Source organism: Calypte anna, chromosome Z (assembly GCF_003957555.1).
Source record: "Calypte anna isolate BGI_N300 chromosome Z, bCalAnn1_v1.p, whole genome shotgun sequence".
NCBI lineage: Eukaryota > Metazoa > Chordata > Aves > Apodiformes > Trochilidae > Calypte > Calypte anna.
In genome coordinates, this window is record NC_044274.1 from 33,336,773 (window position 1) to 33,354,644 (window position 17,872).

Below are 17,872 nucleotides of genomic sequence, written 5' to 3' on the forward strand. Positions count from 1 at the left end.
GGGAACTGTCAACTTCTAAATTACTTGTTAAAATTCCTTTTTGAGAACCAAGTCTGCTTGCTTTGCAATGTGTCCTGAGGGAGTAATGAGTGAGAAAGGAATTTTTTCAGGTCCTTTTGTGATTTGTGTTCCAGGTACCAAACTGGAAAGGGAAACAAGCTCCTCAGAGCTGCGGGCCCTGTTTATTCCTGTCCTTGGTGTGTATGTCCTGTGCATATGCAGAATGTGGGTCAGAGTGATTTCAGAACCATTGTTTAACATTTTTGTTCAGCTCCACGTGCTGTTGAAGAATGTGTGACTGTGCCGGGTACACACCCAGAGAAACTCACTTTGCTCAGCAATGCAAGTTTAAGATGTGACATATCTGCCTCTTAATCCTGTTAATATGCAGTTCTGCCTTTAGTAAGTTAAAAAGCAAGATTTGTAGGTATGGATAGTGTGTATTGCTCCTGTGGCAGGGGGAGGAATGTAGTGAAAATTGGTATTGACCTGTGAAGCAAAGATGAGTAAGTAGCTGTTACAGTGATAGTATATATTCCAGAATTCAAATAGAATTCATTCTACACCAATTTTATAGATACAGGACAGAAAGATGATTGAAATTGCTTAGAGATAGCCATACAAAGGGCTCTTATTTAAAGTTGTGAAAGAATGAAGATGGGTTTTCATACAAAACACATAGTCGATTTCTGATGCTTATATTTCTAAAATTTCTAAAATTTTACTGAGTTTATTGTGTATTTTTGTTGTTGTTCTTTCAGTTTTGAAAGTCAACTGGTGGTACTTTTTTGTCATTTCTAAGCTGTTGAAGATTAAACTTGAGTTTGTTAGTTAGCCTTCTCAATCAATAACCCCTTTGTGAATCAACTTTCTAAGCTGGGCCTTCTCTAGTTACCTCTAAATAACTTCATTGGTAGAATATAAGAGAATTTGCAGCATTTACTGCAAGTATTACTATATTCTTCTAATTAAAAAGAATAGAGTAATATGAATTGGCTGAGGGAAAAACAGACTTCTTTTTCAAATAGATAGTTCTTTAACAATACTAAGGTAACACGAATATAAATAACTTCTTGGCTTCTGGGCCAAAATAAATAATAGCTAAATATCTCAAAGAACAAAATGAGAGTTAAGGATTTTGCTTTCCTGCAAGGCTGCTTGAGCTTTGACAGCAAGTGGCACAATTTGCTACCCAGCTGACATTTTTTAGAGCAATTTGGTATTGCCAGCTGGCTCTAGTAAAGAATAATGATTTGTTACTGACAAAGAAAAAGAAGAAAATTCTACTAGTGTTAGATATTTTTGCTCAACCTAATATAATTAGTGACCCAGCAGTTGTTGTACCACCATTATAGGTGCATTTTGTGCTTTTTGGTAAAAAGCTCAGTGAATGTTTTTGTCCCTTAAGACTTATAACCACTTGATGCTTATGAAGTCTAAAACCAAGGGATTAAAAGTAATTTCTCCTGAATAAAATCTGGGGTAGGTTGATCTTTGGGTATTTGCAATTTGTACCAATCGGAAGTATGAAAACCTGACATTGGCTACATTTCATTTATTGAAAAAAGCGGAAGTTTTTTATTAGCTTTTTTTCTAGAAACTACTGAGCTCAGATTTAAACCAGCAGCAAAACAATTTTATGATTCATCCACTGTTTCTAAACTTAAATTTATTCATCCCTCTTTTCCACTTTTTTTTTTTTTTTTTGTGTGTGTGTGTGGATTTAAGGAATTTTTCTGTGGGAAGCTTTTGCATTTTGGCCTTTGAAAATTGTAGGGGGAAGTGGGAAATTCTAACTCTCTGGGTAGTTAAACTAGAGGGCTTGAAAAAAAAATAAAGAGAAAATATTTATATTTGACTGTGGTAAAGGTATTGAATTTCCTTTTGTAAGTTAGTGGAAATGTATGTTTTATTTCAGCAGCAAAAACCTCCCCTTTTTAAATATAGATTAATAGCACTTTATAGGTGGATGTTTCTTAAAGAGACAGGAGAAAGGAAGGAGAAGGAAATTTGAAATAGCTTTTCCTGTCTGAGCCCAAGGCTTGCCAAAATCACAACTCTTCAGCTCTTTTGTATGATTTCCAAGGGTTTTGTTAGTGATTTGCAGATGGAGCTTAGGCTTTGGAACACATCCATTAAGAAGTTGTGTGGTCTTAGCCACAGCAGTAGTGCAACATACTTTTCCTATACTAGTTTCACAGAAGTTAACTGAGCTTGAATCGGTGAGGGAAAAACAATGCAGCTTCTGTCTCCTATTCCTTCCCATTATTTTCTTTCCTGCATTTTGTTTGAAAATTAGAATCAGGTTAACTTTGAATTGTACTGAAGTATGTAGCGTTTTTCTTCCATTGTAAAGAAGCAGGTAGAATATGAACCTTAACTTTATAATAAGCAACATTTATCAGCATGATTAATGTACTTCATAGCATACATTAGTTTCTAAAGAAAAAGCATTATCTCTCTGAATGGAGTTTTTGAGGTTTTTTCAGTCCAGGTTTTCTTGGTCCTTCTGTGTACTTTTTTCTAGTAAAAATCAAATTGCAATGGTGATTATGAGAGAAAAAATAAGGAAACTGGCCTAAGTAAGAGCACTTGAGCAATTTTACTACAAACATTGACTGAGGTGAACATGCTTATATGCTTTGGGGACAGAACACCGTGAAGGGCTCTTTCATCAGGTGCATTGTGAAGAACTTCATAGAATATGAGTTTCCTGTCAGGAACTATGTGAAAAGCAATCAAGTCTGACAAGCATTTGACACTGTCCTACCCGACATTCTGATCTCTAAACTGGAATGATATGGATGCAATAGATGGATCACTCATTGGATAAGGAACTGGCTGGGTGGTCACACCCAAAAAGCTGCAACCAATGGCTGAGTGTCTAACTGGAGATGTGTGATGAGTGGTGTTCTTCAAGGGTTAGTACTTGGACCAGTGCTGTTTAACATCTTTGTTGGAAACATGGACAGGGGAATTGAGTGCACCCTAGGCAAGTTTGCTGATGACACCAAACTGTGTGGTGAAGTCAACACACTGGAGGGAAGGGATGCCATCCAGAGGGACCTACACAGGCTTGAGAAGAGGACTTGTGCAAACCGCATGAAGTTCAACAAGGTCAAGCACAAGGTTCTACAGCTGGGTCAAGGCAATCCCATGCATGAATACATGTAAATGTGCACTTGCAACTCAGCAAGCCAACTGTGTCCTGGAATGCATCAAAAGAAGCACATATTGCTGGCTGAGGGAGGTGATTCTCCCTCTCTGCTCTGCTCCTGTGAGACCCCACCTGGAGAACTGATCCTGGTTCCGGAGTCCCCGACATAAGAAGGAAACAGAGCTCCTGGAACATGTCAGGAGAAAAGTCACTGAAATGATCAGAGGGCTGGAGCACCTCTTCTATGAAACCAGGCTGAGGAAGTTGGAGTTGTTGAGCCTGGAGAAAAGGAGGCTTCAAGGTGACCTTATAGCAACCTTCCAATGTCTGAAGGGGCCTACAAGAAAGCTGAGGTAGGGCTTTTTACGTAGGTGTGTAGTGAGAGGACAAGAGACAGTGGTTTGAGGCTTGGAGATTCAGGTTAGACATTAGGAAGTAATTCATAAATTTTAGTTTAGTTTAAGTGAGACACTGGAATAGGTTGCCAAAGGATGTTGTGGCTGCCCCCTCTCTGGAAGTGTTCAAGGCCACGTTGCATGGGGCCTGGAGCAACCTGATCTAGTGGGAGGTGACCCTGCCCAAGCAGGGAGTTGGAACTGGATGATCTCTAAGATCCCTTCCAAGCCAAACCATTCTATGATTCTATGATTTTCTGTAACTTGATCACATGCCTTAATGGCAAGACTCCTATCTCTGTAGGAGTGTTTAGCAACAATTTGTTTACAATCGACTGGACTTTCGCGGTTATCAATGGGGATTTAGATGTGGGCAGATGTCAGGTTGCCATTCCAAGTGAATAAGGAGAAAAATTAGAAGCTCCAATAAATCCTAAACATGTAATTGTGGCCAACCATTTTATTTAGTGTGCTGGTATAGAATTTAGCTAATGAAAACCATCCCATGAATGTATGTATCCATAAGCCATGCCAAAACAAAAAAAAAAATTCTTGACAGTAAATGTCAGAAAGAAATGTAAGAAGAAAATCCCTCCCTACACTGTACTTGGGCACTTTGGCCATCATCCAGTGAACTACTGGAGAATATTCTGATCTTTCTTAAAGTTAAGTTGAAACTGAAGTAATTCCTGTGTGCAAAACCTCTGAGTGATTACTGGAATAGGCTCAGTTTGGTTAAGTGAAGGGTTGCGATGACTAGCTAATATTGAATATGTGTGGTTAAATGCATTTCATATAGAGAAAACATTATAGTATACATACAATTTTGAAGCAGACACTGGATATTTTAATTGTGTTATTGATGATAAGTAGTTAAAGATTTTTTTAATAGCTTGTAAAACACATTCTTGTACACAGATAATAAAGTTGTTGACAATATGCGCCATCTGATTTCTCATTGTTTATACACTGAGATTTTTATAAAATATTGAGAAAAAGTTGGTTAGACTAAAGCAGTAGTTTGAAAGCAACATTATGCTTAAATCTGTATGCTGTTCTACTTCCTTAATTTCTTCTACATTTTGGGTTTGGTTTGTGGAAAACTAATTTTCCATCTTTTCTGGAAACTAAGGAGCAAGTCAGGAAGAGATCTTGTAAACAAAATTAAAGCTCACGCAATTTGTTATGTTTGGATAAGCCTGTGGAAATAATATGAATTTTGTTATGTCAGGGAATTGTGTTATGTCTCAGAATTGCCTTCATAAACAGTTGGTGTTGAGACAGACTCTAAATGAGCATGCTGTCTTGTTGTTACAGACTTAGTCACTATGATTCTCCAAAAACAGCCATTTATTCCAAGTAAAAAGGTTCTAAAAATACCAGACTTGATGGCATTTTGTTGCTGACTCTACTTAAATAATTTTGGAAGTAATTTGGAGTGTTAGAATACTAATTATTTAAAGAAAGAGATACTTTTAAAAAACTATGTCATATATATAGTATATGTACTTGTGTATATAGCATAATATAAAATATGCATTATGTAATATGTAACTAGAAATATATTTTTAATAATTGTTTGAAATAACATTATCTAATTTCTCATTAATGTTGTAACTGATTACATAGTTTTGAAATAGTTTTTAAAGCTAGGTTGAAAATTTGATCTCATCTTCTCTCTTCTAGACGTTTGTTGAAAGCAATGGGCTATCTGATTGTTCAAGCAACTCCCAGGAACAAAATTGTTGTACAGATACTTGAAATCATTGCCATACAAGAAATAATCATTCCAAAATCTGATAAAATACAAAGAGGAAATAGCACTTCTAATGCATCCTCTGAATAAGATGTAGCTTTTTCTTATACTTGCTTTTTTTTTTTTTTTTTGTCTTAGCAGAGCTGAGAAAATCTGGTTCCCATTGAAACAGATGGAAAGGTCAGAAATAAGCCTAAATACTTGACCAGATTTTAGAAATTTACTCTTGGGTACCTATGAATGGATTCCAACAAATTCACATTGATCATAATTTTCAGCAAAGCATCATTAATAATCTCTTCTCAAGAAATTAAGGGCACTTTGTGTTTCAAGGAGAATATACTAAAGGGAAATTTCCTTTAGTATAAATTATAGATCCTTCTGTTCTGTCCTTCTCCACTTGTTGCTTTGACTGACTTGTCCGAGTTGACAAAAAGAGTTCAGTAGTGTCACTGGGAAGTTATAATCAGTATCAGGCTTGAATAGCTCACCCCAGTGAAACTATTTATCATCTCTCTCCAAAACATGCTGCCCTTGCAGTGTGTAGATTTTCACATATGCTTCTGAGGACATTGAGAGTCATAAATACTTTGAAGAAAGTGTGTTGAGAAGTTTCCAGATACAAATAGGTTTATCTGGTTTCCTAGGATATCTTTGAAATTGTGTCATAAATTCCAGGACAGTTGCTATACGAATATAGCTACTAGCATAAAACTTGCCATGTGGTCCTGTAATAAAAATCAGGTGCTATTTCTGTGTTGATGTCTAATTTGAAACACCTTTAGCTGAGGCTTCTATATTCTTTCCCACCAACATAAGCAGGAAGATAGTTCCTCTTAGAGAAAGAAGGGAAAAAAGGCTTCTAAGCTTTTGAATCCCTGCTTAGTAAAGCCAGTATCAGATGGCTAAAGTACATCTTCCCCCTTTCTGAAACTATGAGCACTATCTTAGTTGGTATATGCCTACAGCTGTGCAGCTCATCTCAGTGGAGGAGAAAATTTTACTTCAAGAAAATAATTTCCAGACTTTCATAGGCACATGTGGTTCAAGATGTGGTTGTTTCTGAGCAACAAAGTTCATGGAAGAACTCCACAAATCCGTAGTAGCACATGGAAATCAGCTTTTATTACTTGCAGAGAATTATCAAATAATTTGGCTTAGTTTAATTGGAAAGTAGTATGTCAGAAATATTTTTTGTTTGCTTAGTCTTCTTTATATATATTTGGGTGGTGACTAGGAAGCATAATGTCTAGTTTTCTCCATTTGTATTCTCAGAAGTCTAGTTTCAAGACTGCTCTTATTCCTTCCACTTTCTCTGAGTGAATTAAAAAGGGATTAAAAAGATTCATAGCAGAATCTTTAAATCACAGGAGTAAATGTTAAAACAGGCCTCCTTCACTATGAAACCTGATAGATAAAATTAATAATTTTGTGTCTTCATGCAAATACTCCTAAGATTATATGATTGTTAAAGATATTAGAAATCTCTGTGCTGCACTGGATTTTAAATTGACTTAGAATATTATTCAGTATAAATTTCATCAGTAAAATACAGCTACTGGCAAGGTTGTTCAAGGAAGCTGGGTATTGTGAGGGCTTTATGAGAAGCCATTAATTCCTTTTCAGGGTGAAAGGGATTATGTTGCCTTTAATCCAAGTCCTGAAGGATGGATGTGTTCTCTTGCAAATAGTACAAAGGTGGTTTCTTCCTGCTTTCTACTTTAAATACTGAGGGAAATCAATAAAGAAATAATTTCTGGTATCACAATATGCCTGATTGCTGTTATTTTTCAGAATCATTACATCTTTATATTTTCTGTTCTGAAAGCAGCACTTTTGTCACAATCTGCCTTTTTTCTAGCTCGTAGAATATGGCCTTAGTGGATTAGACAGTGAATAGTAATTTACTGCCAGAAATACCTAGCAATGGTGTAGATCTGAAATTGTATACTTTGCTGGAATAGGCTAAGATTCATGACTGAGATCATCAGTACAAGAAGGTATTTAGTATTGACAGCTTTTTCATTATGTTCTTGGATACCTTCTACTAGATTTGAAATGGATCCTTAAAAGTCATTAGAATAAAATTAGCGATCTCTCTGACCTCAGGAATCCACACTCTGGCTAAATAAATTTTTTTCTAATTATTATTTATTTCCATAGTGCTTTATGGGAGAAATAATAGAACCCATTACTAGTTCTGGCTATTGCTATAGCATCCTGTAAAAACCTTTGTGAGAAAATCTCTGTAAATCTTCTAGATTTCTCTGTAGTATTTTCTGAAACAGTTGATTTCAAAAGTGAAAGGACATATTCAGATCTAAGGAAAAAAACATTTTATACTGGCTCTCCAAACTGGTTCTTGCAAAGTTTTGCAGTATGGTATGAAATAACTACTGATACAGTCTGTTTAGATCTGAAAATTACTGGAATTTAAACATTGTGAACTTTGAATCTTGAGGTGAAAACAGCAGTTTTCAATGCCAGTTAGTTAAGAATTAAGCATTCCTGGCTTACATTGTACTTTTGGTAATCAAGTTAATGATCTGTAGGGTGAAAGAGCATGGACAAATCTCTTAGGAAAATAATTGTCTGATGATCTTTTTGTTCATGGTCAGTTTGTTTCTTTAGAGAGTATGTCTTGGAGTAGTTGCTGGTTATATCCTTCCATGTTCTGACTGGATCTTGCAGCAGTTTTTTTCCATTATCCAGTTTACCTGCTAAGAGGCAGAAAAAAAACATCAGAAAAAAATTGTCTTTAATTGGAATTTACTGGTTATAAGCTTTATTTCTGGCCATTATACTATCCCTTCCACACTATTTGTGTATTTACACAGAAGTGTACTGTTAAAAGAGGGTTATGTGATAGAATAGCTGAAAGCATGTTTTTCCAAGAAACAAATCACCTTGTACAGGTACTAGAATCATGGAATGGTGCGGGTTGAAAGGGACTGTCAGCTGTCATGCACATTACTGGCTCTTGGCCAGTTTTTCATCTACAAATATCCCCAGGTCCTTCTCTGCAGGGCTGCTCTCCATCCATTCATTCAACAGTGTGCATAGATACTGGGGGTTGCCCTCATTTGGGTGTAGGACCTTGTGCTTGGCCTTGTTGAACTTCACGAGCTTCATACAGGTCCATGTCTCAAGCCAGTCAAGGTCACTCTTCCCTCTAGGGAATGAATAGCAACACAGAGCTTGGTGTCATCTGGGAAGCTGCTGAGGGTGTGCTTAATCCCACTGTTCCAATTAATCCTATCCCATTGATAAAGATATTAAATAGTATTGGTCCCAGAGCAAACTCCTGAAGGACACCACATGTTACTTTTTCCACTTGGACACTGAGATATTGACTGTAAATCTTTGGAATTCCTTATCCATCTAACAGTCTGTTAATCATATATAAGAATGAATTGTCAGTTTTTACTTTTCCTTCAGGCAGCTTTCTGCTAATGCAGAAAGTATATTTTAGTATATACTAGTAAAATAATTATTACCTACAGCCAGACCTATGCGCAGTAAATAAGCTATGTTTTCCAGAGAGAAGAGCTTTCTGGTCGTGTTTTGGATCAGTGAAAGCATTTAAACCTTACAAGATAAATGCTTTAAGTTATTGTTACTGAGTTTCTTATCTGTGTTGCACTTAGCTGTGTTTTAGGCTTTGTACTGGCAATAATAGCAACTGTAAAATGAAAAATATGGCAGCTGAATTCTAAATGTTTTTCACCTTTAACATATAGCAGCTTTATTTTATGCATTCCTAATACCTCCTTTCATCTTAACTACAGTATCTCTTCTTGTTTCCCTTGCCCCCTTCTGGCAGTTCAGAGGGGTTTTGTGTTCAAAAAACAAATGATCTGTAAAGTCATAGCATGGATGTAGTAAAGTGCTCAGAAAAGGAAAACCAAACAAACCACCAACCAGATAAAGAAAAAAAAATGTAGGGAAGTTTTGCAGGACATATGCAGACTGATGAAATGTAGTAATTTTGTCTTCTATTTTCCTCTGTTGGTTGATTAACATTGATTAACAGTGACAGTTACACAAGGATAGGGGGAAGTACTTTTGAAATTAGTCTTCATGTAGAAAGTGTTTGATTAGTTTTATCCCGAGGAAAGTTTTGGTTACAGAGGGGGTCACTAGATAATGTGTTTTGTAGTGTTACAGCTGAATATATGAGGTTTTAAGCTGCTTAGTCATTTAGTTGTGGTTAGCTGCCATATCAATGTGTCAAATGCTTTTCAGAGATTTTTATGGTCTGCTCACTGGTGAAGTAAACTGGTGAACAAACTCAAACTTTGAAGAAAATTGTGTTCTTTTCAAGCCCCTTCCTTACTTTCTTACTTCAAACTGGCATCCTAAGTCTGGTGTTGCTAACTCCTCCTTTATTTTGTTTTCAACTTGCAGTCTGATCCCTTATCTCATTCTGCTTTGCAAACCATCCTATGCTGTAGGAACTGCTTGTCTGAACCCTTGACGGTGTTCTGAAAACAAATTTTAACTTGAATAGTTGTTGCAAAGAACAATAACATATATGGTTCCATATTAACAATTTGATTAAGGGATGTTTGAGGATTGTACAGTTTAATAGAATTTAGCCCTCGCTTTTGATATATTTAGATGCTTTTAAATTTTGAAAATCCATCTTTTAATATCTTTTTCCTAAGAATACAAATGTTTCATGTAAATGACTGCCTTGAAACTCAGCGCTGGCACAGCATTTTCCTTCCTCCGTAGTTTTGGGGAAGTCACTAGATGGCGGTAAAACCCTCTTGTTCAGTGACGGTTTTGGTTTTGGGAAAGGGTTTGCAATGAAGGAGGCAGGCGTTTAGGCATTTAGCTTAAGTCTGCAAAGTAGTAAAATAACCCTGGGAAAAAAAATACAATAAAGAAGGCGTCCCAAATGCTTGTTACTTACTCTGAATAGTTATCAATTTTCTTAGAACTCTAGTTTGCCTTTACCTGATGGTATTTTTTTTTCTCAAATTAATAAAAAATGGAATACATCTAATTCCAGGACTTTGAGGCAGTTGCTTAGTGTTGTTCAACAAAAGAGTACATAATTATTTGGTTTAGATTTCTGAAAGCAATAACTGAGCTAACTGATTTTTAAACTTTTTTAGTCAAAATTTTTTCGTCAGATCCCTATTTTTAAAAGACTGCATAGAGTGAAACCCCCTAAGATGTTGGAAGTCATAGAACTTTCCTTTTCATTACATATTTTTGAAATGGAGCTTTTCAGTGTTTGCTAATCCTGACCTTCTGTTACAGAGGTTTTTATACTTATGCCATATGGAATAGGGAACAAAACTGTTATATCAGCACATAGCAATACAAGACGGGAAGAAAACAGAGTCAGAGTTGATCATTTGATAAGCAATATGAATCTACCTCTGCTGAGTTATGACAACGGGATGGGAAAACCTGATTTCACACAGCAGTTTTCGTAATGAGTTCAGTTGGAAAGGTGCTGGGATGTAGGATCTGTCCAAAAAACAGCAGAGCTCTAGTATAGTGCTTAACAACTGGGAATATAAGAAAACAGAGTACTGTGTTCAAGTTCCCTCTGCTCCCCTGCAGAACCAGTGTATCAGATATGTTAATCAGACTTCATCATCAAAGGATCCTTTTGATTTTTGTATGATACATTTAAAATGTTTTATTGCATTTAAAATGTGACTTAAAACATTCCAAGTGAAATTGGTAGAGAAGTGTCCTGGTTTGGGCCAGGATAAAGGTGATTTTCTGTCTTGTACTTTTGCTTTTAGCTAAGTCTCTTGTAAGTAGTTGCACTTGCTGAAATTAACAGCAAGTTTCTCAGACAGTGTGTGCTTCTAGGACTGATAACACTTGATGTTTATAGTTACTGCTAGAGACTGGTATGCAGAGCCAAGGACACTGCTCAGCTCTGAGGAATATTTTACCCTCCAGGAGGATAAAGAGGTCCCACCTGCAGCCCTCCTTTGGGGAGGAACGGACCAGATAGACGCCAGAATTGACCAAATAGAGTATTCCATCCCATATATGTCATACTCAGTATAAATTTGAGGCATCACGAGGGCCAAGTCATGCTTCCAGTTTCCAGTTGCCTGCCCTTCCTGCCTTTCCTGCTTCCCTTCCTTCACACGGCATCCTGGAAGGATCCCGTCCGTTCGTCTGCCTGTGGTCCTGATCCGTGCCAGCCCATATCTGTGTGTTCCTGCCTCCAGTTCCCGACTGCTGCCGACTCCAGGAGTCCAGCCTGGACTTTCCCAGCAATTAAACCGAGTAACAAGAAGTAAATGCCTAACTAAAATTAAGTAAATTAAATTAAGAGGCCAGACACTGAATCTTCCCAAAAATACCAGGCCTCTTTAAGGAATGATAAGGGAAAGTGTATGTTAACTTCATCCTTTCTCTTCCTGGTCATGATCAAGAATACAGGTGATCAAGAGTACAGGTGAGTTTTTTGCTGTGTAGCAACGCGAGGGCTGCTATCCAGATGATATCAGACCAAAACCTACCTAAAGATCTGTCTGGTTTTGACACAAATGGTCTCCATGGTGAGTGACCTTACATTTGATTGTAGCAGCTGCAGCATTTTCCTCATCATTGATGGGACTTGTCTGCTCCTCTGTGTTGATGGTGTAAAAAGGCCACAGCCAGTCAAAAGATCTTACCCCACAGATAGTACCATTACAGTCAGTTCTTTTTACACAGCTTTTTGTAGCCTAATACTTTTTTTTTGGTCCTTTTGTTGACCTCTTGCAGAGTTTGCTGTGCCATCTCCTTTCTTCTTCTAAGTGGGAAAGTAATGAAGCTGAAACCAGTGCATTTGTATCGAGTCTTGGCTACACATCAGCAGATTATTATTGTCATTTAGTTAAAGAGGTAAATTGTGCTATTTTGATTTTGTTAATAATAAATCACCAGTTTATAAGCACTTACGTGGATCTGTCATTCTTATAAGGAGGATGAACTTAACTTTGTTTATCTTTCCTTACCTCCGTTACTTTCACAGCCTTTTAAGGGAAAAAATTAAGTAGGAGATCTTTGAACAAATGAGAAGGCTTTTTTTTATTAGATTATAATATAATAGATGTTCAAAAAAACAAAATTCCTGTTGCTGCTTTGTTATAACAACAACAAAAAAATAATCTGTCCTATCATTATTTTCCTTGTGAAGTTTAGAGTGTATAAATTATTTGATATATTAAAACATAACTTTTGGAATCTTTTCTTTGACTGTGTGCACTGCATTTAAAATGGTAGACGAAGCCTAAAGCTTAGTAAATAATGTCTTTTTCATTTAATACATAAAAATAGTAGCAATAATGTTTCATCAAATGTTGACCTAAATTGGAAAAGGATTTTAAAAAATTCTTATTACATCTTTTCTGAAAGTTTTGCCACAGCTCTTGGAGCAGCAGAGCTAAAGTAATTAACTTTTCAGTTTTTAAATGTGGAAAGCACATAATGTGTGTTAAAAAACATTTTTCAGCATATTTTAGTGAGTGAGCTGTGCAGCTTTAATTTAGGACCAATAATTAAAAAATTTAAAAATCAAACTGAGTGAACAGAGAAGTCTATGAGCCTCCATTTTATGTCAGTCACACAGAGAACCATGCAACTAATTTCCTCTTATCTGCAGCATGCATAATTTATTTAATCTTAACTTTTATCTTATTTTACTTTACCACTCACAGATGGTCCACTCATTAGAAATGGAACTCAGAGGATATCAGTTCAATGGACTTAACATTCGAGGGAGGTAGGTCTTACCTAAACATTTTATTTTTTTATTTTTATTTTTATTTTAGTTTGGATCATTACAGTTCAGTAAGGACCTTTTGAAGTCTTGGCTAGCTTATGTTCAGTTGGAAAGTCTGGAATATAAATGTAGATATTTTCAGATATGGAGAAGCTTGTAAGTTGGGCTTCACATAATAGTTTATACTTGAGAGTCATAGAGTGGTTTGGAAGTGACCTTCAAATATCATCTAGTCCAAGCCCCCTGCTGCAGGCAGGGACATGTTTCACCAGATGAGGTTGGTCAAAGCCCCATCCAGCCTCACCTTGAACTCCTCCAGGGACATCCACCACTCTAGGCAACTTGTTCCCCTGTCTCAGTACTCTCACAGCGAAGAAGTTCTTTTTTGTATCTTACCTAGTTCTACTCTCCTTCAGTTTAAAACATTACCAGTTCATGTCCAATTATTCCTCAGCCAACACCCCCAGGTCCTTCTCTTCAGTGCTGGTCTCAACCCCGCCTCAGCCCCAATTTGTACTGATAGCAGGGAGTGCCATAACCCAGGTGCAGGACCTTGCACTTGGTCTTCTTCAACCTCCTGAATTCCATAATCAGAATGTTGAATGCTATATGCATATTTATAACCAAAGTTAGCTGGCAGTTACTGTAAGAGAGTAACTGAGTAAGAGTGATAGTTAATTATGACAGAATAGTACTTACTTTGCACATTATTAATAATGAGATTTGTCCATGCTTATTTAAAAACCTCTAATTTTCCTTCCATTAGTTCCTTGATCGGGTACTGAACAGTACTGTGGCAATACTGTGTACACTAAACTAAGTGTACCCAAGCACATATTTCCACCCTGCTTCTTTGGCTTTGTTTTCTAAAGATGAAGAAAACTGCCTTTGCACGTTGTTCCTTCTGAAGTTAAGAGTAATATAAAGTGCTGAAGTTTGCTAATCCCGGATAAGGCATTAGAAATAGAATTTTGTAAAGAAGAATGGTTTATAGAGTGTCAGGTCTATGAACTTCACATCTGTCTCCCAAAAACCACACACGATAAGTATCAGCCCACTAGAGTTACTATTTCTACAGAAACACTTCCCATAGCAAAACTGCTTCTCAATTTATTTCAGTGTAAGAAACTTTTAAACACACCGTTGGCTAGATACAGAGAAATCTTGGAAAACGTGTCATGTTTTATGTCTCTATGGAAACCACAATGATATCCTCTGTCCACAGATAATAGCACTTCTGCCACTACATGTGCCAGCGACCATTAAGCAGCATGTTTGGGTGTAGCTTTAATACCTGCAGGGCTACAAAGTTTTGCTCTCTTATCCTGTAGTGTAATTCCTGTCTCAGCTCTTTAAAGCCTGTATTGATAGCTTGTGAAAGGAAACTGCTTTGGGTTCTTGGAAAGAACACACTCCTTTTAGTGAACAAAGCAATCCAGAAAAACTTGGAGCAACTCAAGGAAGCCTTTTTTAAAGAACCTAGCACTTTTTGATTTGCTGGTATTTAATTTTAAGTATTTCAGCGTTCTTGGTCTTCATAAATGTCTCCCTGTCAAAACTGCATCTGCAGTTTCATATGCAGGAAACTATTATATATACCCAGGGAAACTTGGTATTTCTTTTTTGCAAATGTTATATATTATGTGCCATTTTCCTTTATGTTTATGCTCCAAGTTGCATTGTCTTCAGTGATTTCCAAGTGTGTAGTGTTACTGAGCAGGTCAAGTGAGTGATTTGCATATTAAGCTCCAGAAGTGTGATATATTTCTTCAGCTGTTGATCTGTAAGAGAAACATTTTTCAACTGAGCACTTGAAGACAGCAAAATTCATATATATTCATATTTCCTTCATAGCAATTGTCATGGTGAGAGGACAGAGGTCAAGAAAACAACAGAAAGCCTTAAAGCCAGCTAGGTGGGCTCCTGTGAGGGTCTAGCAAACCTACATGGGAGCTGGAAATCTGTAGTCTTCCTAACCTGCACTTCACTGACCCTGGGGAAATAAATGTATTCTCAGGTAGGAAGGGACACAATGGCTGCTCTTCAGAATTGGATTGATACCCATCGTGTGGTTTGCCTTGAGCACTAAAATATCAACATTTTTTCTCATTAAGATTCCTCAGAGAATATGTAATAACATTTCAACAGTTACTCCAATAAATACTTTTTCTGCATCTCTTACATTTATCATTCTGTAACCTTGTCAGTTAGAAATTAAGTCTTGACTTTTCTGAAATATAAACTGTATTTACTTTTCCCTCAGTGTTTCAGCCCATCGGGTGAATGCTGTGTCCTGTTTCTGTCTTCCTCTCATTACTTTGCCTGATGTAGCTCCATTGCTGGAAGCTCTCCTTCTTTACCACGGAGGTGCATCAGAAGAAATTCTTAGTTCAGAGTTTCTGGAGGCTGTGAATGAGGCCTTTTTAAAGTAAGTAGCATGATCTGTATTATTCTTATGCTCTTTTCATAAAGATTTTTAATGCAAATGTCTTTTCTCTCAGTTTGTGTGCTGAATGCACTGTACCTCTCCTGCATTAGAGTGAAATATTTCTCTTTCATCTGAACAGCAGAGCTTGGATTGCTGTCCAAACCAGAATTTTAAATTGCTGATGTACAAATTGTGGCATAAGACCTTTAAATATTGGATGGAACTTTATTGCACTTTTTTCTAAAATGGAGGTTGAAATCTTCAATAGATTTTTTCAGTTTTCATACAAATGCTATTTACTTGTCATATAAATGTATCAACATTACCAACTTGACATTTTGAGAGCCATTTTTACTTTTCTGGGTACAAGATAGATCCTGTGTTTGATTGGTTCCATACTTTTTCTTCTTTTGGTTTGTTTGTCTGTGTGTGTGTTTGTGTGTGAAATTGATTCTCAAGATTTTAAATTCTCCTGCTTTTCAACAGATCATTTTTAATTAGTCTGACAGGAGCAATTTGTGAAATACAGCGTTCCTTGTTTTGCTGCCACTAAAATCAGTTTTGATAAAATCAGTCTGTGAATGAAAACCAGATGAGTGAAACTGAACATCAGCAAGATTGGCTATGCCAAGGAAGGAGAGACGTCAGCGAAACCAGAGTCTGCTTTTGGTTGAGAGCTGCTTTATTCAAGTTTTAGCTGAGACACTGTATTAAAACCAGGTATTTTCAGTACAAGAAAATGTTCTGTGTGAACACTTTATCTCAGTTATCCATTTGTCTCCTTTTTAATCAAAGTGCTAATTGCTTCCACTGTACACTACGTTATAATTTCTGAGATGTTCCGGTGGATTGTTATATTGTTCCATTGAGGGCTCCAGCAAAAATAAATAATTAATGGGAAAGCACAGTTATGAGTTTGTACAAATGTTACTAGAAGCAGAAAAAAAACAAGTAAAAAGGGAATATGAAGGTCTTTAGTGAGAGCTGTGTCCCAAAAAAGAGAGAGCTCTATCTCACTTGTCACCTTCTGTGGCTTCAAACTGAACGTGTCCCATGCACTGAAGTAGTGCAGTTTGGAAAGCTTTCAGAGCAAGTTCACAGATACAGCAGGGATGGGTTCAGAGTATACCCTGGGAAACAGACCTTGAAAACAGAGGGGTACAGGAGGGATGGTCGTACTTCAAGGAACAAGTTTTGAAAGCACAGGAGCAGGCTGTTCCAGTGTGCCGAAAGGCGAGCCGGCGGGGAAGATGACCGGCCTGGCTGAACAGGGAGACTCTGAAAGAAATTAGGGTTAAGAAGAGGGCCTACCAATTGTGGAAAAAAGGGCTAACTACTGAGGAGGAATTAAGGAATATTGTTAAGTCATGTCGAAAGAAAATCAGAGAGACAAAGGCACAATGTGAACGGAATCTCACCACCTCTGTGAAGGATAACAAAAAGTCCTTCTACAGATACATCAGCGGCAAAAGAAAGGGCAAGGAAAATATCCATCCTTTACTGGACACGGGTGGGAATATAGTTGTCAAAGATGAAGAAAAGGCTGAGGTATTTAACACCTTCTTTACCTCAGTTTTCAGCAGAAACACAGGTTATCCTGAAGATTGATGTCTTCTGGAGCTCATAGAAAGTGACATGAATCTAAACACCCCCCCTGTAATCCTGAAGGACACAGTCAGTGACCTACTGAGATGCTTGGATCCCCACAAGTCTATGGGACCAGATGGGATCCACCCAAGGGTAATGAAGGAGCTGGCAGAAGAGCTTGCCAAGCCTCTCTCTATCATCTACCAACAGTCCTGGCTCACTGGGGACATCCCAGATGATTGGAAGTTGGCGAATGTCACGCCAATCCACAAAAAGGGCCGGAAAGAGGACCCAGGAAACTACAGGCCCATCAGCCTGACCTCAGGGCCTGGCAGGGTCATGGAACAGATCATCCTCAGTGCAATCACACAGCACCTGCAGGATGGGCAAGGGATCAGACCCAGCCAGCACGGGTTTAGGAAGGGCAGGTCATGCCTGACCAACCTGATCTCCTTTTATGATCAGGTGACCTGACTGGTGGATGAGGGGAAGGCTGTGGATGTGGTCTACCTGGACTTCAGCAAGGCCTTTGACACCGTCTCCCACAGCATCCTCCTGAAAAAACTATCAGCCCGTGGCTTGGACAGGAGCACCCTGTGCTGGGTTAGGAACTGGCTGGAGGGCCGGGCCCAGAGAGTGGTGCTGAATGGGGCTGCATCCAGTTGGCAGCCGGTCACCAGTGGTGTCCCACAGGGATCAGTGTTGGGCCCGGATCTAGATGAGGGGATTGAGTCCATCATCAGCAAATTCACAGACGACACTAAGCTGGGGGGGAGTGTTGATCAACTGGAAGGCAGGA

The 17,872-nt window shown here is 37.8% G+C and overlaps 1 protein-coding gene across 1 annotated transcript in view; it reads left to right on the plus strand.

Moving 5' to 3' along the window:
• FANCC (FA complementation group C) overlaps positions 1–17,872 on the plus strand; it is a 65,965-nt gene that overhangs the window by 24,158 nt on the left and 23,935 nt on the right. Inside the window, exons 5-7 of the mRNA XM_008505886.2 lie at positions 12,059–12,178; positions 12,994–13,058; positions 15,322–15,486. Of these exons, the coding sequence (XP_008504108.1) occupies positions 12,059–12,178; positions 12,994–13,058; positions 15,322–15,486 (350 nt within the window). The remainder of the gene's footprint in view (positions 1–12,058; positions 12,179–12,993; positions 13,059–15,321; positions 15,487–17,872) is intronic.